The sequence below is a fragment of the Chanodichthys erythropterus genome, chromosome 7 (assembly GCF_024489055.1).
Source record: "Chanodichthys erythropterus isolate Z2021 chromosome 7, ASM2448905v1, whole genome shotgun sequence".
NCBI lineage: Eukaryota > Metazoa > Chordata > Actinopteri > Cypriniformes > Xenocyprididae > Chanodichthys > Chanodichthys erythropterus.
In genome coordinates this window covers 13,642,966-13,665,088 of record NC_090227.1, presented here as the reverse complement: position 1 = coordinate 13,665,088, position 22,123 = coordinate 13,642,966, and the positions used below count along the sequence as shown (strand labels likewise).

Sequence of the window (22,123 nt, the reverse complement as noted above, 5' to 3'; positions counted from 1 at the left end):
CTCGCAACTTAAAGGACTTAAAGGATCTGCTGCTAACATCTTGGTGCAGATACCACAGCACATCTTCAGGGGTCTAGTGAAGTCCATGCCTTGATGGATCAGGGCTGTTTTGGCAGCAAAAGGGGACCAATACAATATTAGGAGGGTGGTTATAATAGTATGCCTAATCGGTGTAGAAACCCAATGGAACAAAAGTGAATTTACCTTTATGGATCATTGATACACAAGTTAGAAAACAGATTTGTTGAATCACACTTGTGGATGAACATGGTTATGAATCTATGAACACTAGAAATCCATTTCTCTGTTTCCTTTTGATTGGTTCACTCAGCACTGCATCAGTAGCTTACATTAGGGAAAATCTTTTCTCAGTCCTCAATCTCAATCAGTCCTGAAGCTCTTTTGATTCATGCCAATTCAGGTGAATTGGCCAACAGTGTTCAAGCCCACCATTTCTGAATGTAAGCAGATGCAGAATGCCATTATCTCAGAATCTTTATTCTTCAGGACTAAGATCCCTCGTCCTGAACAAGCCCTGCTTTGCCGTTGATAGCAGAAGACCGGCTTCTCTGCAAGAAGCTGCCACCCAGCACAATGCTGAGTGAGATACAAGCCTTTTTTTGCCATGTTCCACTAAGGACGTATAGGTTTATGTCAAAGCATTTATGATGGTACTTTATAAAGATGTCAACCCACAGATTCCATGACCCTCCACTCTATGTTAAATAGACAGATAGTTGTGCCACTAATCATGTCAGTGCATGGGTTTTACAGGTGGCTATAAGTCTCTGTTTGCAAGGTGGCTATCTTGCATTAACAGCATTTGGTCCTCCATGGCTATCGCTCTCCTGCTGGACATGCTTATGTACAGAAATCCACCACCTCCTCACATTGCAATAAGGTTGTTCTGAATAAAAAGCCAATAAAGAGCCAAACTAGGTTTTATATCTGTGCCTTCCCTTAGAAGGGTGCCAGATTATTCAAGATCTGAAATGGCTGAACTAAGCATTGTCAGACCACCAGCTCAGAATTATCTCTCAGAAGTAATTCTTTCCCACACCCATCTAGGGTACTGGTTTGTGAACATTTACATACTTTCAGGTCACAGCATATGCTATTGATTCTCTAACTACTATGACAGTTCAGACTGGCAATGTGTCTCCCTTTCCAGCTATGGCTGCTGTTCCTTAAACCTCTCACTTTAATGTCATATGCATGCCACTGTCTCACTGCTCTAGCACCATGGACAGGACAATCCTTATATCATATTCACAGTTGCATCACTTAAAGGTAAGGCAGTGTATTTGGCACTGGGTGATTTTACACAGATGTACAGAACCATCATATCATATTCTCATTCAAATAGACAACACAGAGGTGGTAATACACATAAATCACTAAGGAGTGGTCAGACAACTGTCTGGTGCCTTGGCATTGTTGTATTATCAGTATATGATTTTCTAATTTACATTAGATCAATGATCTACAGTCCTTCTCCTGGAGAGCCACTGTCCTGCAAAGTTTATTTCCAACCTTCTTCAACACACCTGCCTGTGTTTTTTTTAAGCATTCAGATGTGTTTATTTAGGGCTGGAGCTAAACTCTGCAAGACAGTGGGTCTCAGGGTTGAAAACCTTTACATTAGACGTTTTATTGCTGATGCCATTTAATAACAAATAATCTTTCATTTATTTCTTTGATATGCATAATTAGGTTGTTAACCTCATTAGTTTCGTACTGTTTTTTCCATAATGCCAATCTGCCATAGCAACAACCAACTTAATCAAATATATATATATATACAGTTTATATAAAAAAGACTTTAGCCAAATCAGCCAAAACATGTTTTTATTTAAATCTAGTGTTTTTCACATGTTTCTGTAATGGGCAGGGGTTGGGCCAGGGATGGGCAACTTTAGTCCTTTTTTGTAAAGATTTACGATACAAAATAGGGTAACTTCATTTTACAGTGTCCTTGTTACATATGTTACATGTACTTACTGTAATAATAACAATTATGTATAATTAGGCAACTAACCCTAAACCAACCCTTTTCCTAACTGTTAATATTAATCAGTACATAAATGTATAACTACCCTGTAAAAAGAACACCTTAAAGTGTAACCCAAAATATCAAGTGAATGAAATTTGAATTTTCATTTTCAATATTATTGAATCCTTTCATACAATATTGATTGCATGTGCATGAAAGTCGTTTAATTTTCATTTTAATGTGAACTAATCCTTTAAAGATTCACTCACCCTCAAGCCACCCTAGGTGTATATGACTTTCTTCTTTCTGATGAACACAATCTGAGGTATATACATAAATATCCTGATGCATTCAAGCTTTATAAGCAGAGAATGGGAAACAATGAGTTTGAAGCTCAAAGTGCATCCAACCATCAAAAAAAATACTCTAGACGACTCCGAGGGGTTAATAAAGTCTTTCCGAATCCGAAGTGAAGTGTTTGTGTAAGAAAAATATTCATATCTAACAAGTTACAAAGTAAAATATCGAGCTTCCGCCAGACTTACAGAACTTCAACAGTTGAATATGGAAGGAGTAGGACGTAAGTGTTTTGAACTGAGAGACGTTACACTTTCTTCTCAAGTTGAATACAGAAGCCGGTCTGGAGGAAGCTAGATATTTTATACAATGTGTTAAATATGGATTTTTTAAAAATTTTTTACACAAATGCATCACTTCGCTTTAGAAGGCCTATATTAACCCCCCCAGAGCTGTGTGGAGTACATGTCTATGATGGATGGATGCACTTTTTTGAGCTTCAAACTCGTTGCCCTCGTTCACTGCCATTATAAATCTTGGACAGGTCAGGATTAACTTCAGATTTCTGTGTTCATCAGAAAGAAGAAAGTCATATACACCTAGGATGGCTTGAGGGTGAGTAAAACTTGGGGTAATTTTCATTTTAAAGTAAACAAATCCCTTAAAGTCTGTTTTTCTACCAATTTTAGAACCTTTTCTTTTTGCAATTGCACACTTAATGCCTTCATAATTACTAAACTCAGATAGGTATAATATTAAAAATAACTGTTATTACAATATATATATATAAAAATTTTATCAAAAACTTTATTTAAAATCATGCTAAAAATGACACTAAAAATAATACATGCTGTATTACCAAGGTTAATTGTAATTGTAAAAAAAAAAAACATTCTCCCCTGTTGATCATTACAGACTCGGGGACAATACTGATGACATCAAGACTATAGACATGGCTACTCTAATGTTATCATCTTTGTAAGATGCAGATGGCACAATATATTCTCATGTATGCACATCCTAGTTAAACTGATTTTCCTCTGCAACGTCAGTTGTCATCAGGCTCTCTGTGCTGATGCTTGGCTGGAAACACCAGGGCCTTTGTCTGTGATAACAAAATAATTCCTTCCTCTCTGAGTAATGGCAGACAATAGCGGAGTGACAGGACCTTCAGCCATGCCTGCCAAAAGAAATATAAAAAATACTTTATTGACTGCAGTGAAGGAGAAAACAAGGAACTAGGTTCTAAAGTTTGGGTATGACTGAGAAGCATGGGTAATGTCACACAATGCTTGTAACTACACCTTGGTGATGGAAAATGGAATGCACTTTGTGGTGAAGTTTTCTTCAAGTAACAGATTGAAGCCACTATCAAATGCATAGGACTGCCTGCCCTCTGTACTATACAAGAGAAGAGACTTGATTTTGACTTCAGCCAAGTGAAAAGGGTTTTGATGCTTCTCACCTGAAGCAACACAGTGGCGTAAGGACTCTAACAGACTGCTGCTTGAGAACTTGACCACCCCTCTCAAGAACTCCTCTTTTTCACTGAGGGTGTAGTTGCTATTTCCTCTGTACCTTGTCTCAAGCTGAGAGAAAACAGAGGATCCATTTAATAATGCCCATTTGTAAATGTCAAAAAGCTTGTTAAGGTGAAATATATGTAATTATATGATACACTCAACTGATATTAATCTAAAAGGTGGTTATGCGAGATCAGAGATTTACACACTCACTCTATACACAGCCGTTTCTAGCTTTGGCGTAGGGCCGTGTCCAAACACCTCACAGGCCATCTGATGTCTTCTCTCTTCATGTTCTCTGTGTTCCTTTCCAATACAGGGGTCTGTAAAAAGATTATAATTATAACTAGATAAAAAAGTTTGAGGACAAACTTTAAGTTGGCTTGAAAAAGCATAGCCAGAAAGTTTGCAGAAGTTTTAAAAGTTTGAAGTTTGAAAGTTTAAGTTTTATTAGATAGATAGATAGATTGGTAATTGTCACAGATGGATACTATGGAGTTTTTATAGAGTTATTAGCATGTTCTTAGCCCACTTTAGCACTTAGCTAATCACTATTAGCATGTAGCTATTCACTGCTAGCATGTTGAAGTCCAGATTGCTAGCATGAGTCAAAAGAGCCAACCGCCATGTCTCTACGATGTACTGATGCAGAGATATAGATTTTGCAAAACGGTTGCTAGGGTACTCTGTTTGGTTGCTAGGGAGTGGCTTGGCAGCTACCAGTGATGATACTCCAAAGGCTGCTTGACAATATAAACCAACCCCCATGTCTGGAAGATGTTCTGATGCAGAGATATAGATTTTGCAAATTGGTTGCTAGGGCACTCTGTTTGGTTGCTATGGTGTTGCTATGCAGTTGCTAGGGTACTCGGGGTGGTTGCTAAGGTGTTGCTATGCGGTTGCTAGGGTGTTGCTATGCGGTTGCAAGGGTACTCGGGGTGGTTGCTAAGGTGTTGCTATGCGGTTGCTATGGTACTCGGGGTGGTTGCTAAGGTGTTGCTATGCGGTTGCTATGGTACTCGGGTGGTTGCTAAGGTGTTGCTATGCGGTTGCTAGGGTACTCGGGGTGGTTGCTAAGGTGTTGCTAGGGTACTCGGGGTGGTTGCTAGGGTGTTGCTATGCGGTTGCTATGGTACTCGGGGTGGTTGCTAAGGTGTTGCTATGCGGTTGCTAGGGTACTCGGGTGGTTGCTAGGGTGTTGCTATGCGGTTGCTAGGGTACTCGGGTGGTTGCTAGGGTGTTGCTATGCGGTTGCTAGGGTACTCGGGGTGGTTGTTAGGGTGTTGCTAGGGTACCCGGGGTGGTTGCTAAGGTGTTGCTAGGGTACTCGGGGTGGTTGCTAAGGTGTTGCTATGCTGTTGCTAGGGTACTCGGGGTGGTTGCTAGGGTGTTGCTATGCGGTTGCTAGGGTACTCGGGGCGGTTGCTAGGGTGTTGCTATGCGGTTGCTAGGGTACTCGGGGTGGTTGCCATGGTGTTGCTATGTGGTTGCTATTGTATCCAGGCTGGTTGCTAGGATGATGCCAGGGTGATTTGTGTGGTTGCTATGCAGTTGCCATGGTGTTCTGGGTGGTTGCTAGGTTGGTTTGGGTGGTTGCTATGAGAGTTGATCATAGATAGATAGATAGATAGATAGATAGATAGAGAGATAGATGAGAAGTGATAGATGAGAAGATAGATAGATAGATAGATAGATAGATAGATAGATAGATGAGTGATAGATGAGAAGAAAGATAGATTGATAGATAGATGAGAAGGGATAGATAGATAGATAGATAGATAGATAGATAGATAGATAGATAGATAGATAGATAGATAGATTTAGTTTGATAGATAGATAGATAGATAGATAGATAGATAGATAGATGGATAGATTAGAAAGAGAAATAGATAGATAGATAGATAGATAGATAGATAGATAGATAGATAGATAGATAGATAGATTTAGTTTGATAGATTTAGATTTAGATAGATAGATAGATTTAGTTTGATAGAGTTAGATTTACATAGATAGATTTAGTTTGATAGATAGATGATAGATAGATAGATAGATAGATTTAGTTTGATAGAGTTAGATTTAGATAGATAGATTTAGTTTGATAGAGTTAGATTTAGATAGATAGATAGATAGATAGATAGATAGATTTAGTTTGATAGAGTTAGATTTAGATAGATAGATAGATAGATAGATAGATAGATAGATAGATAGATAGATAGATAGATAGATAGAATGAGTTTGAATGAGTTTGAATGAGTTTAAATGGCTTGGAAATAGGAATGGCAGTTTAATTGAGTCTGTGTGTTTGAATTTGAATTTTGACAGTTGGACGGAATGTTCAGATCAGCCAAGGCAGTTCAATGAAAGTCAATGGGAGTTTTTTCCAGGTTTAATCAGCATTTTTAGGAAAACCGTAAGTCGGATCAGTCTGAAAAGATATAGCACACTAAGTCAGAACAGTCTGAAGGTCTAGTCCGAGTTTGGTGGTTGTAGCTTGAACAGTCTAGGAGGAGATGCATTTAGAAATTTAGTCTAAGAAGAATAATAATAAGCTTAAGACGTAGATCAGTAAGTTGGCTTTTTCAAGCCAACTTAATTAAGTTTAAGGATATAGCATGCCTATTCATAGCATAGAACTGTGATGAACTCAAATGAAAATGTTTGCTACTCAACATTAAGAACACTACTAAGTCGTAGGTGCCAAACAATTGTTGATTGTATAGTCCTGTTGTTGTACATCTCACTAATATAATTTCATCTGTTGTTAACTTCTAAAGCTCCTTGAAGTTTAATATGGATGATCAAAAAATTATAAAATAGCAGATTTGGAAGAACATTTAGATCGTTGACTGAATTATTTCATTATGGTTTTAAACTATTGTGCTTTCGGTGTATGCCTTGGCTCAATATCCTGTTTAAGGGATAGTTCACCCAAAAATGTTTATCTGCTTACCCCCAGGGCATCCAAGATATAGGTGACTTTGTTTTTTCATTAGAACTCAATTGATGATTTTTAACTCCAAACGTTGCCGTCTGTCAGTCGTATAATGCATGGCAATGAGAACTCCATCTATAAGGGTCAAAAAAAAAAAACCATGCACAGACATAGTATTTATATATTTTTTTATTTTTCCCTCTAATACACCACTATGTCCAACTGCCTTGAGCATCCGGTGTGTGAGGTCTGAAAACGCGCTCTGATGCTGGAAGTGATGTCTCGCGCGTATACTTCAATGACTGCGAGAGATCACTTCCAGCGTCAGAGTGCATTCAGACCTCACACACCGGATGCTCAAGGCAGTTGGACATAGTGGTGTATTAGAGGTAAAAAATGATATAAATACTATTTCGTGTGTCGTCACGAGCCACAGGTTTTAATTTGGATTTGTCTGTGCATGTTTTTTTTTTTTTTTTACACTTATAGATGGAGTTCCCATTGCCATGCATTATACGACTGACAGACGGCAACGGTTGGAGTTAAAAATCATCATTTGTGTTCTACTGAAGAAACAAAGTCACCTACTTCTTGGATGCCCTGGGGGTAAGCAGATAAGCATCACATTTTCATTTTTGGGTGAACTATCCCTTTAAGGTGAATCCTAAAGGCTCCGGTATACTTCAAACAAACTTTTTTTTCGTTCTTCGTTAAAACAAAGTTCGAAATTCGTGACCGGCGATATACTGTAAACGAACATCTGACACTGCCCACACTGCTAAGAGCGACGTTTAGATGAATATGTAAATATGTGCCATGCACTTTCTTCTCAGTAACAAAATAAACACAACAAAAATGAGAAAACAGTAAGCATTTATTATAGAAAGCATAAGAAAAGGGGCTGATCATAACAGCATGGGTATGTTAGCACGAGCTCTGCAAAGTAGCACTCCAGTCACGTCACGTCTTCATAAAGCACTTTATTCAATGGATTGCTTAAAATCAAGAAGCTTTACAGTATCAAACATGAAAAACAGTGTTAGTGCCTCATTTTTTTACAAGCAAAACTTCACCCGTGGAGCTCTTACCTCAAAATCTACAGACGAAAGGAGTCAGAGACGCGCCCACGCGAGTGAACTTTTCCTGAAAGTTCGCTTCGGCAAGCCGTTTTTCGAACTTCCAAAAAGAACACAAAACGAACTTTGTTTTGGCCTGATTTTGTTCGAAATGACGTCACATCAGTTCTTTCTTCGATTTCGTTTGAAGTATACCGGGGCCTTAAAGCACTCATTGTGAGTTGCTGCATGTTTTCCCTAGCATCTTAATTCTTTGTTTTATTTCTTCCTATTTCTGCTATATAGGAGTAGTTCTACTGCAGGAAGATGCCTCTGGAGTTGACCAACCACAATCCCTCAACCTTCTTGTCTCAAGTGCAACTCTAATCAATGCTTGATGTGCTGGTTCCTCATTGTGCAAGAGAACTTTGAAATTCATTATAAGCGAAGGGTAGGGCCTTGTCTCATAAAAGCACTACTGACCTGTAGATCTACTCAGTTTTGGAAAATGCTAATTTCTGGTCAGATAAAGCAAGGATGTCCCTATATACACATGAATTTCGGTATTAATATTAAATTAGTAAATTATCTGGAATTCACAATTAAATGTGAAAGTCCAAGTTTTTAAAAGGCACTGTAATTTTTTAAACTTGGCAAAACATAACATAATCAACAAAACTGTATATTGCCAGAGATTGTACATATGCACTGTTCTGATTCTTGTGCATGTAAAATACATAAATATAAAAACATGTACATACGTGATGGAAGACTTTTTCTTTCTTGTAGGATCCTTGAGTGAGCATTTGGAAAAACCTATCAATGAAAAAAACAACAACAGTATTTATCAAATAAGTTTAATATTTATGTAAGAAATATCTGCAAGAATTTATCAATCTTACTTTGAAAAAATAAAAACGAAATTATTCAAAATGGGCAGAAGTTTTTATTTAGCAGAAGCTTGGGCAGAAGTTTTTATTTAGCAGAAGCTTGGGCAGAAGTTTTTATTTAGCAGAAGCTTGGGCAGAAGTTTTTATTTAGCTAGATGAAAGTTTACAAGATTTTATCCAACAGTGACATAGTGGTTGTATCTGCCAGACAGTGATATTGAGTGGGAGGGTCTCTTGATTCGGATGTAAAATGGCAATGCAGGTTTCATAGCTGCCCACTTATAATCAGATAATATATCACCTTTAATGTTTTGTATATATTTACATTAAACAAGTCAAGAGTAGTTAATTAAAAGATTTTACAGATCTGTCCTAGTTATTCAAGGACTGACTGGACAACAAGCATGACTTTCACCCTCAATTAGGGATGCAACTAAAAAAATGTAATGTTTAAGTTAAATGTAAATGACGACTGATGAAATTTTGCAAGCAAAGGTAAATGTGGCCATGTACTAACACCTAGCAGGGAGAACATAAATAACTCTTCTGTCCATTTTTTAATGTTTTTTTTTTATCATTGAATTCTCTTTTATTATTTCTATAAGACACTGTGTCAGTGTGCCCATAGGCTGATTTTGACAATATCAGATAAGGTGTTAGTTCGTGTTTGGGAAAGTAGTGTAGCTGAACTATGGCCAGCAACAGCTTAAACTTATGCGGATATGAATATGGGCTGTGGTCCTGAATTTCAGGAAATCACATGAAGTTGATGAGTGCTTAGATTCAATCAGTGATTTCTGATGCATTTTAATTTTAATTTCCTGATTGGTTACCTGCTGATAACGTTTCAGAAGCAAGTCCCTCATTGCAGTGAGACTCTTGGTGCTCAGGTGGCCATCCTTTATAGAGCCATGTTTTGTGGCTATTACTAATGCCTAGGAATGTGAATAAACAACATTGAAAACATCTGAAACAACATCTGTCAAGTATCAAGCTGCATTAGCATCTGGTTATTCACTATAAATTAAAATAAGTTATCCTAAAACAGTATCTCACACCAAATAAGATGACTAAGGAAGCAAAATGGAGATTGATTAAAAGTACCTGAAATAGAAAGATCTTGTGTTTGGCCATGAGGTTGGATATAAACACATAAGAAGTGTGCAGGTGGTGCACAACATAAGTTGGCTTAAGGTGATTGGGTTTGTTGAAGTTGTCTCCCCAGGCAATCCGAATCCATATAGCTTCATCCTCATGTTTCTTCATCTTAATGGAAATCTTGAAAAGCAAAATCAAAAGATTTTAATTAACAAGACTACTGAGTGTTATGCTATTTTGAGTTGATAAACTGAAAAAGTTGAGTTGGATTTGAAAGCTTGAATGCCAAATGAAGTTGTGTAATTACATGCCGAATGACCCCATGCAAGTGTGCTTTAAACTGCTCTTTAAACTGTGTCAACTCTACACAAACTGCATCATCTGTAGAGAAAAGGAAAAGGAACTATTTCAGACAATGATTTATGAATCTAAAGCAGTCAAAACTACAATACACTTAACATGTACCAAACTGTGCTCATTGTGCTCATTGCAATCAAATCATTTTAGTAATGAAATACATACATAAAACCTCCTTACCTTGTGCTTCAGTAAGCTGACATGCATGCCAGATGCCTTGATCAGGGGTTTCTATATGATCTAATGGGGGAAAAAGTCAAGTTCAGGTATGGGGCCTGGGATTATTCACATTTAAGTTCTAATACATGTTAAAACAAACAAAATTAGGCCATTTCACTCACAGATCATTTCCAAATTAGTGATGTGCTTCAGGCCAAGTCTGCTCTCCTACAAAAGAGAGAGAGAAAAATAAGAAAGGATGTTTGGTTTGATAATGAATGTACAGGTCTCAGAAAAGAATTAAGGAGACTTTCTAACAAAAAGCACAAAGATCCATCCAGTCAGACATTACAGCTTACTTATTCAGACTGTCTGAAAAATTACAATTACAATTTTAAAACCAAAATTGATGAAAATTGATGAATCAGTACAGTGGGTGACGTGAGGGCCAGTATGACTCTCCACCTTTAGACCACGACTGCCTATATGGAACCTATATTAAAACTTGAAAACCCCAAATTAGAGATATCACTCCAGAATGGCACAATTTAGAAATCTTACTTTGAAAAACTTTATCAAAAAATTTAAACTGCTGGCCTTAACCAGCCTAAAATTAGAAAACTTGGAGAAAACTATTAAAAATAATTGGGGTTTCCAATTGGGGTCCCAATATTTATGGGACTGAACTATATAAGGCCTTAAAGGGATGTGTTTTGAAATCGGCCATCACTAAATAACTCGTTATTTCATTTTTTTTGGCGCACCAAAAATATTCTCATCACTTTATGATATTAATATTACACTGTACTCACATGAACCGATTTAAATATGTTTTTAGTACCTTTATGGATCTTGAGAGAGGAAGTGTCCATTGCTCCCTATGGAGGCCCCACGGAGCTATCGGATTTAAACTAAAATATCTTAATTTGTGTTCTGAAGATTAACGAAGGTCTTACGGGTGTGGAACGGCATGAGGGTAAGTAATAAATGACAGAATTTTCATTTTTGGGTGAACTAATCCTTTAACCAAATGCCATGGATTAGATTCATCTCGCAATCGCTATTTCATTATAAAGATATGTCTCATTTTGATTTTGCGTGTTGTCATTTGTACACCCGACACAAACTGCAATTACTGGTGCTGGAGCAACCAGGCACCTCAGTTCAAACCACGTCCCGCCTCTTTGCATATTTTCAGTTATCCGGGAGTGACATGCGGTGACGTGCTACTAAGATGGCAGCGGCCTCATTTTCGCTTCAAAAATGCTCTTCAGAAATCTACGAGTGACGTCACAGACACTACAGTGTCCATATTTATTTTTTACAGTTAATGGTTATAACGTCACGTTAAAATACCAAGCGTTACGTTATTCTCATGATGCCTGAAAATAAAACATGAAAGAAAAATTGACAGCTCATTCAGTCAAACTGAGCTTTATTTGTAGGGTTTCAGTCTTTTTAAATGGAAGTTCCCCAAACAGGATGTTCCACCCATAATTCAAAATGCAGTAGGCTCGACAGGAATAAGTTTGATAAAAATTTATATTTATATATTTATATATATATATATATATATATATATGAATGTGAAATTTGGGGATCAATACTAAATTTTAAAAACTGGGATACAACTTAAAGGGATAGTTCACCCAAAAATGAAAATTTGATGTTTATCTGCTTACCCCCAGTGCATCCAAGATGTAGAGGACTTTTTTTCTTCAGTCGAACGCAAATTATGATTTTTAACTGCAACCGCTGAGGTCTGTCAGTCAAATAATAGCAGTGATTGATTGGGAACTTGAACAATAAGAGTCAAAAAAACTTCCATAGACAAATCCAAATTAAACCCTGCGGCTCGTGACGGCACATTGATGAAACGAAACGATCGGTTTGTGCGAGAAACCGAACAGTATTTATATAATTTTTTACCTCTAATACACCACTATGTCCAACTTCGTTCAACTTCCGGTTAGTGAGGTCTGATCGCGCTCTGACAACGGAAGTGATGTCTCACGCTCATTGAAGTATATGGGCGAGACATCACTTCCGTCATCACAATGTGTTTTTTGACCTCACTAACAGGAAGCTGAACGAAGTTGGACATAGTGGTGTATTAGAGGTAAAAATTATATAAATAATGTTCGGTTTCTCACACAAACCGATCGTTTCGTGTCTTAGGACATTAATGTGTCGTCACGAGCAGCAGGTTTTAATTTTGATTTATCTAAGCAAGTTTTATTTACTGTTATAGTTGAAGTTCCCATCTACTGCTATTATTTGACTGACAGACGGCACGGTTGCAGTTAAAAATCATAATTTGCGTTGACTGAAGAAAAAAAGTCACCTACATCTTGGATGCACTGAGGGTAAGCAGATAAACATCAAATTTTCATTTTTGGGTGAACTATCCCTTTAAGTAGAAAAAATAACTAAGTTACAATTAGAAATTGCCACAAACGTTTTAGGGATCCACAGAATCCCCATCAATGATGCCTGCAGAGCTGAATTAGGCTTGAATGAATATTGACTGAATATTTTCTGTATTCTGTATAATATTTCTGTCTGTAAGACACTGAGATCTACAGCAAACAGAGGATGAGGAACACTTTCTATACATCTGTCCTAAATATAACAATGTAAGGTAAACAGTTCTACTCAGGACTGAAACACTGATTCCAGCATTCATTGAACTTGGTGATACTGAGAAAATACTGTTCATATTTGGAGAAGATTTACACAATCGTCACACTCATGTACATCTGACTACATGTACGGTCCGATAGGGGTACCAAACAACGTTTAACGTTAATTAAAAACACTCCAAAATGTTGTTGCTTCTGACTGACTTTGCTTTCATTTTTAATTTAATTCATAACAGGTTTTAGAATACCGCTATGCAAATTCAAAAGTCTGCTGGATGACAATTTATCACTTACTAAACCCTCATTATCCTGGATAACAACCACCTTTCTGACCTTTATATTAAAACATAAGTTGCAGCTTTCTTCTGGTCAAAGCGCTATTTTGAAATTATAATCTGGAATCGTTATTTTAAAGTATGGAAAACAGTATCAAAAACACGGAAGCTGAAGATATAGAAGGTAAGTATCCCGTTTCATGCATTCGAAATATATATTTTAAATAATAAATCACAATTTAATGGATGTATCTCACCTCACAGAGGCTGATGACATGTTCTACTATCATCCATTTGGGTCTCGTGTAATCCAGAGCACGCAGCTGATCTGCTGATAAACAATTCCATCTCTTCAAAAGGTTTTCTATATTTCTGTTCGGTATTCTCCGAAATATCCGATATAGAACAGATCTGGCTTGTGCGTCCATCGTGTGGACAAAAAGGTTATTCGTTAAAAGTTAATACAACTTATCATATCTTTTGCGTTTTAGACGTTCAAAATGAACCGCCAGAAATCAAACAGATATTTGAACCGGAAGTTCTTGTCAACAGCAGGCGGTAACGATAACATAAAAGTCTGTCAAATGCAACAAAACTACGGGAGTTTGTTAATGTCATGTCTAAATGATCATATTTACGTGTAATTGAGGATGTTTTGACGACACAATTTAGTTTAGCATAAAGAGTTCGGTACAGACTGAACAACGATGAAGCTACGAAACTACATTTCCCATCATTCTCTGCGGTATTACTAAAATTATTTGCATTGTGAATATACAGATAAAGCATCATTTACACATCTAATGTACATTCTCTGCTTCGTCCTTATGTTGCATCAACTCCCGGTTTTTGTTGGTAGGTTAAAAATCGAAATAAATATAAATTTGTCCACAGAGTTATCGTTCTGTTCACACGACCAACTGAAGAAGTCTCAACGTTCAGAGTTTTGTATTGATATTAGAAATCATTAAAACATGTTATTAATAATACTTTATAAGTTTTTTTATTAGTATCATTATATTGTATATTTATATTGTACAATAATTGTATTTCTCAAAAACAAAATATGAACGGTATTTCTGGTATTTCTGAAGGCAAACACACAGTTTGCATCTATGGTTTGAATTCATCTTATTTATACAACATGACAGCAGAGGTCGTGAGATTTTGTCCGTCCGCGAGGAAATAAAAGTCTTTTACTTACTAATAATTTGATTGGTCGGCAAGGATGAGAACTCAGTGTTTGATTGGTTTCCACGGATGTAAATCAAAATACCTTTTCCGGAGTTAATGCGTTATAGAAGGCATCACATACGAAATGTAGTGAGTAGTTGAATAGTGAGGGTTTTAAGGGTTTTTATTGCATTACCAAGTAAATATCTGGCATCTCATATTCGAGATCATCACATATAGATGAGGAACTGAGCAAAAGACATTTCTGATTCGTTGTTATTTGAGTGTCAATCAATGTCACTGTAAACACGTGAACTGTGCTGTCCTTCATAAGCTACAAACAACTGGATCGAATTTGCAGAGCTGTCAGTTGAGCTCCTGTTGTCAGATGAACCGTCTGTAAGGCTATTGGTGAGTTTATATTATTTAATAAGTACAATTTGTAATTGACTGCTTCTACCCATGTAGTAGTGATGGCGTTAACAGTTTTACGAAGTAACAGCTCTCGAGGGATAATACAGAAAAAAACATATAAAGCACCTGCTATAAAATTATAAAGTGTAACAACACTAAACACAATGATTTAAAAAGGTGATGACAGAACTTTATTTAGTTTACATTTCCCTTACGTTATTAGTTATAACGTATTTAAAAGATGTCCACTTTTTCAAGTTCTCCCACTACTACACCACATAACTTTGTTACAAGTACTTTACGAAAAAGAGACCTACAGAGGATTCAGAGAAGAATGTTGCATAATATATATGTTGCAGCCTTGTGCTAAATGCTTTTAAATTATATATTTTCATATCTACACACATGCTCCATCCAGATTTGTGATTTTAAAAGTATTTTTAAAAACATTTTAGCACAAGGCTGTAACATAGCAACAAATCGTGAAAAATATGAAGTGTGTGGTCTAAATACTTTCTGAATCAACTGTAATTCAAATGTTATGTTATGAAGGATGGGATTTCAAACACATCTAAAGGCATAGTGAAGGTTTTGGTGATTTAATAGTCTCCTGTAGAAGCATTACAGCTCCCCTAGGAATAACATCCATAACATTGGAGAATTCTGGAGTTACAGAAAACTAAGTTTAAATAATAGTTAGAAATAAGCCATTCAGAATGAAGTAGTTGTGGAAAAACAAAAACAAAAAAAAAAAACTAAAACTAACTGTTAATAAATAATGATTTATTTTGATATAGCCTATTTTTTTAGTTATTATAATTTACAGATGAGGAGAAAGATGTTTAAAAATTTAACTATGAAATTTAGATATTTTATAAAGGATCTTAGCAGTATAGTTACAAATCAATACAAAGGGCATCTGTGGCCATCTGGTGGTCAAAATGATTTTTGCAAAGCGTTGCCCCTTTACAGCCTCTTGCAGTGTTTTTCCTGCATTAAAATATCTTGGTGGTCACCAAAATGAATATTTGTCCCACCAACAGCTTTATTTGATAATTTAATGTAAAGCCCATCTGAAAACATATCTTTTCACTTTATGTTTTTCTAATTTTCCTGTTTCCTGATCTGGTTGTTTGTTATTTTGTTCTAACCTGTATGCCTATCCTTATTTCTGTCATGTTTATGGATTAATAATTGTAAAGCATCCTTGAGTTTGCAGAAAATTCTCTATATAAAATAAACTTTTATTAATGTTATTCTGAGATGACTGCTGTGCTTACGATGGCACACTTGTTGATGACATGGTGGAAAGTAACTTTCTGTGACACTGTCTTTTGTCATCAAGAGTAGTGTAAAATTGTAGTAACCAGTGGTCCTGTGGATGCCACTTTTATCTTTTATTTATATAATAATTAAAAAGAGTGTATAAAATAAACAAAAAGAGTGTGTTGAATGGATTAATACTAATACTTTTTTTTTTTTTTCTGTTGCAGGTAAGTGTCCCAGATTTCAGAAGATTTTAGAATGAGTGATGGGATGGGATGGGGAGGCAGCAGTATCCTTAATGCCATGTCAAAGTGCTTTTCTGTAGTGATAGACTTATTTTATTTTATAATATACAAATATACAACATATATTTGACCATTTTAAGTGTATCACCATTCACAGATAACTGAGCCCATTTGACTTTTTTACAGAAGTGTGTCGATTTTGAGCCTTGTTAATGGATAATTTTCTGTTTTCAAATAAGTTTGAGTGAATTTGGATTAATGGGATAGCTCACCCAAAAATTAATTTTTGTCCCTCCTTTGAAAGCCAATGTAATCAAAACTTTCATGCATCAAAATGTACAAAAATACATTGTGGGCCTGTTTACACCTGGTCACTTAATGTGTTTTTACTGCTCAGATAGCTATCTGATTTATCAAACAGTCCCATTTACTCTTGGCCACATAAATGTATCTCCGCTAAAGGGATATAAATCCGATCTTCTATTCCTGTGCTATATGCAGATTTAAAGGAGTTCTGGTCACTGAAAGAAAAAAAAAATCAGCTAATTTCAAAATCAAAGACCACAATAAGAGTGAGCGCAGCAACAGCACTGGTGAGATCATTTAGTCTCATTACTTTTAAAGAAGATTGTGTTTTGAGCGTCTTCCTTTCCTTTTCATTTGCATTTGAGGCAGTTTGCTGCTTGCTGAAGAGATTTTCTGCTGCTCATCTGCACCATGGGTGTTGCAGTTGCGCTGTCATATCTGGCTATAACATGTTATTTAGCCTATAACGCTTGCACACGTTTATTTTTTAGCATTTTTGGGAGGAGTAAAATTACATATGTGGTTTTAACAACCAGATGCATTTAGACTTTTTTGTTTTGACTGGAATGCGTCCCAGACCACCTTTTGAAGTGGTTTGAGCGATCGGATTTAAATCGATCTCGAATGCGTTTACACCTGGTCTTTTCACAATCAGATAGCTATCCGATTAGAGAAAACGCATGAAGTGACCAGGTGAAAAAAGGCACTGTGAAAGTAATCCATATGAATTAAACTGTTTAATCCAAGTCTTTTGAATTCATTTTGGGGGGAACTATTCTTTAAATTTTGTTTGTATAGTACAATGAAAAAATCTTAAATTAAATTTCTGTCAGTAAGCACTCACCGTCATGTTGTCCCAAACCTGTAAGACTTTTGTTCATCTTTGAAACACAAATTAAGATATTTTTGATGAAACACAGGCAGCAACGTCATTGCACATTTTGAGTTGCAGCAAGGTAGTAAAGACATTGTTAAATTAGTCCATGTGACTACAGTGGTTCAACCTTAATGTAACGAAGTGACGAGAATACTTTTTGTGCTCAAAAATAAAACAAAAATAACAACTTTATTTAACAATTTAAACTGTTAATATTGTTAACTGTTAATACACAGTTGACAAAGTGAATGGAGTGCAGGCTTCTGTGTTCTATGTCTGAACTCCGACTCATTATTGGCCGGCTCCTGCGTCAGCATCACACTCATGCATCGTGCTGCTCATGTGTACAGTATCGGCCAATACTGAGCCGGCATTTGGATGGAAGCCTGCCTTGCGTTCACTAAATCAACTGCGAATGACAACAGCTCAAATTGTTAAATAAAGTTATTTTTGTGCACAGAAAGTATTCTCGTCGCTTCATAACATTAAGGTTAAACCAGTGTAGTTACATGGACTATTTTAACAATGTCTTTAATACCTTTCTAGTCTTCAAAAGGCGCAATGACATTGCTGCCTTTGTGTGATTCAGATACCCTTGGATTTCATCAAAAATATCTTAATTTGTGTTCTGAAGATGAACAAAGGTCTTAAGGGTTTGGGACGACATGAGGGTGAGTACTTAATGACAGAAATTTCATTTTTGGGTGAACTAACCCTTAAAGACCATTAGTCCCACACACCATCACAATCTGGGATTACATGAAGGGGCAGCATAAATCCATAGGATTATGATGAACTATGACAACTGTGAAAAGTTTTAGGCATTTACTCTTTTGTTTTTTCCTGTTCTTCATGGTGGCCTTGCTTTAATGATAGTTACCCGCAGGTCAAGTGGTGTCACAGTTTAAGACATACAGCCTTAACTCAGGATGCATTCGGATCTGTCACCCCATCTGCATACTAATGAGTGCAATCAACTTATAACACTTCTCAAACAGTGCCACAAAGAGGTTTGGAAACCTATTCATGAAAACATGCTTTGAAAACATTTTTTTTTTTTTTTTTAAATCCTCTCAAATGTACAATCCACAAACGATTCAGTGATTAACTTTCAGGTGAATGATGTTGTGAATGCAGCAAACCAAAAAATGAAAACTATCATCAATTACCTCATACCTTTAACCTCAAGTCATTCCAAACCTGTATGATTTTCTTCTGTGGACTGAAAAATGAGGACATCTGAAGAATTTCAACACCGTAATAACTCCTTTTTGTGTTTTTTTGGAAGAAAATCATACAGGTAAGACATGAGGGTATGTAAATGTTAACATAATATTGTTTTTTGGTACCACTTTACAATAAGGTTCATTAGTTAACTTGAGCTAATAATGAACTGCATTTATACAGCATTTATTAATCTTTGTTAGTGTTAATTTCAACATTTACTATTTAATAATACATTATTTAAATCATGTTAACATTAGTTAAAGGTGCCTTAGAATTAAAAATTGAATTTATCTTGGCATAGTTAAATAACAAGAGTTCAGTACATGGAAATGACATACAGTGAGTCTCAAACTCCATTGTGTCCTCCTTCTTATATAAATCTCATTTGTTTAAAAGACCTCCGACGAACAGGCGAATCTCAACTTAACACCGACTGTTAGGTAACAGTCGGGATCATTAATATGTACGCCCCCAATATTTGCATATGCCAGCTCATGTTCAAGCATTAGACAAGGGCAGAACGTCTGGAGCTGCACAGCTGAATCATCAGACTAGGTAAGCAAGCAAGGACAACAGCGAAAAATGGCAGATGGAGCAATAATAACTGACATGATCCATGATAACATGATATTTTTAGTGATATTTGTAAATTGTCTTTCTAAATGTTTCGTTAACATGTTGCTAATGTACTGTTAAATGTGGTTAAAGTCACCATCATTTCTTACTGTATTCACAGAGACAAGACTGTCGTTATTTTAATTTTTAAACACTTGCAGTCTGTGTAATTCATAAACACAACTTCATTCTTTATAAATCTCTCCAACAGTGTGTAATATTAGCTTTAGACACGGAGCACAGCCTCAAACTCATTCAGAATCAAAATGTAAATATCCAAATAAATACCATACTTACGCGATTAGACATGCTACATGACGAACACTTTGTAAATAACAATTTTGTGGGTTATATTAGCTGTGTGAACTTTGTTTATGCTGTTAAAGGCAAGCGTGAGCTCCGTGGGCAGGGAGCGTGAGCATTTAAAGGGGCCGCAGCCTAAATCGTCTCATATTTAATGATGCCCCAAAATAGGCAGTTAAAAAAATGTATACAAAAAAAAAATCTATGGGGTATTTTGAGCTGAAACTTAACACACATTCAGGGGACACCTTAGACCTATTACATCTTTTAAAAAGATGTTCTACAGCACCTTTAATGCACTGTGAACTAACATGAACAAACAATGAATGATTGTTTTTTCATTAACTAACGTTAACGAATATTCGTAAATACAGTAACAAATGTATTGCTCATGGTTAGTTCATGTTAGTTAATACATTAACTAATGTTTAACTAATGAACCTTATTGTAAAGTGTTACCTATTTTTTTTTTTTTTTTGAGTAAACTATTGTTTTAAACCTATATAAGGTGCAAGTACACTTTAAAAGTTTTAAATGTCCGTATGCATATGTGGATTGTACCATTTATTCTTGTTATATCACTGTTTTCTGTCTTCAGATAATCTTTTATAAAGCCTGTGCACTAATTTGTAAAAGACTTTTCTTGCAAAATATTTTTCTTACTTTTGATTTGAAAACAGGCATGTACTGTATGTAATTACAATCTGGCTCTGTCTTCAGCACAACGTCCTCAGGTTCTTTGGCACATGTAATGATATGGACCGTGCAATGCGTGATTGTCTCAAGAAAGAGGTGAGGACAGCATTATGTGGTGCTCATTATGATTGCTCAAGGTGTATATTCAAAATAGTTAATGTGACTACAGTGGTTCAACCTTAATGTTGTGAAGCAAGGAATACTTTTTGTGCAGCAAAAAGACAAAATAGCAACTTTATTCAACAATATCTAGTGATGGGCGATTTCAAAACACTGTTTCATCAAGCTTCAAAGCTTTACAAATCTTTTGTTTCGAATCAGTGGTTTGGAGCGCATATCAAACTGCCAAAGTCACGCCCCTCAGTGGTGAACCATTGAAATTTAAAAAAATAAAGAATGAAATAATTTTATCTGAGGCATTAAATTCAAAACATTTGTGGAATTGTTCTCTAATTAAAGTTTGAAAAATGGATACTTGGACTTATACAGCTGTCTTGGGCTAAATCATTTGTCTCTCTATTTGTCCACACAGTATCAGGCAAACAGGGAGCGCAGCAAGGCTCATGCAGAAGAAATGAGACGCCGTTTAAAGGAACAACCAAAAGAACATCCCTAATATCAAGATGGATCCCTTGGAGTACAGACCTACAGCAGACAGGAAATAGCTTCTGGTATTCCTATTGTTCCTAGAGACTTTACATCTGGAATACTTTTCTCTGAGGATATGTAGATTACTTTATTATGGACCTTGCAGTAAATAAAGCAACAGAGTGTCTGATAATGAAACTTGAGTTTATTTCATGACGTTTAATTGCACATGTCAGGTTTGAGTTGTGCATTTACAGCTCCCACCTAAAATACGAGAATAATGTTCCCAAGATGTGGCCTACTAATCTGGAAAGTGGGTCTGAAATAATGTCAAAATTGTGATTTAAATTACAATTAAAAAGTTTAAAGTTTGTTGAACAATTAACATTTTCACTTGGCAACTTTAATGATATTTAAAAAGAGCCTACATTTCCAATCAATTGAATTTTTCACAAGTGGACTCCAATCAAAGAGTAGAAACTCAAAGATAATCCAGAGAAATGAGAGCTGAATTTTAAGTGTCATAGCAAAAGATGTGAATACGTTTGCCAATGTGATATTTCAGTTCTTTCTCTTTGACATATTTGCAAAGCAAATACAAATCTAGTGTTTGCTTGGTCATTAGGGGCTATGAGGTGTAGATTGATATAAAACATGAAATAATAATTAATTAGCATAAAGCTTCAAAATAAAATCAGGGAAAAAAATTAAGGGGTCTGAATTAGTGTTACACTGGGGTATAGCACTGAATCTTGGGCCCTATGCAAAGACAGTGCCGGGGCCCCTTTACCATCATCCCATGATCCACACTATTTATCCTTTTTTTTTTTTTGGTGTGTGTGTGTGTGTGTGTGTGTGTGTGTGTGTGTGTGTGTGTGTACCTAATCCATACTGATCTACACTATTTATCCTTTAGTTTTGTTTTTTTAAACCTTTTTTTTAATAATAGTGTACAACTTTACACAGCACTCAATGATAGAAAACAGTTGTACTGTATATCATGTGTATAACACATATCATATTTGTGTGAGAAATATGCATGAATAAGAAAATAAAGCACAGGACGTGCTTAATGTTTCTTGCTTTTTACGAGATTCAGAGTGAGCTTTTTTACCCTGCCTCAGCCGGTCTAACAAATGCAGTGGCGATGAAAGCAAAATATGTGAATCTTAAATAAAAAATTTCAGTCTCA

At 36.0% G+C, this 22,123-nt stretch overlaps 2 protein-coding genes across 3 annotated transcripts; one reads left to right on the top strand and one right to left on the bottom strand.

The window, feature by feature from the left end:
- Positions 1-1,914: 1,914 nt before the first annotated feature.
- Positions 1,915-13,730, bottom strand: cenpn (centromere protein N). Its single transcript, XM_067389032.1, has 10 exons — positions 13,479-13,730; positions 10,487-10,532; positions 10,326-10,385; positions 10,096-10,169; positions 9,795-9,968; positions 9,524-9,625; positions 8,562-8,616; positions 4,027-4,136; positions 3,756-3,879; positions 1,915-3,470 (listed from the first exon to the last, which is right to left on the bottom strand). The coding sequence occupies exons 1-10, from the start codon at positions 13,647-13,649 to the stop codon at positions 3,349-3,351; spliced, it is 1,038 nt and encodes a 345-aa protein (XP_067245133.1). The 5' UTR covers positions 13,650-13,730; the 3' UTR covers positions 1,915-3,348.
- A 773-nt stretch (positions 13,731-14,503) lies between these two features.
- On the top strand, positions 14,504-21,643 carry cmc2 (C-x(9)-C motif containing 2). 2 transcript variants are annotated; one of them, XM_067389030.1, is made up of 4 exons: positions 14,504-14,805; positions 18,389-18,512; positions 20,368-20,439; positions 20,876-21,643. In XM_067389030.1, the coding sequence occupies exons 2-4, from the start codon at positions 18,432-18,434 to the stop codon at positions 20,957-20,959; spliced, it is 237 nt and encodes a 78-aa protein (XP_067245131.1). In that variant the 5' UTR covers positions 14,504-14,805; positions 18,389-18,431; the 3' UTR covers positions 20,960-21,643. The 2 variants fall into 2 exon arrangements, with proteins under 2 accessions (XP_067245131.1, XP_067245132.1); XM_067389031.1 differs by having other exon boundaries at positions 18,379-18,512.
- The last annotated feature ends 480 nt before the right edge of the window (positions 21,644-22,123 follow it).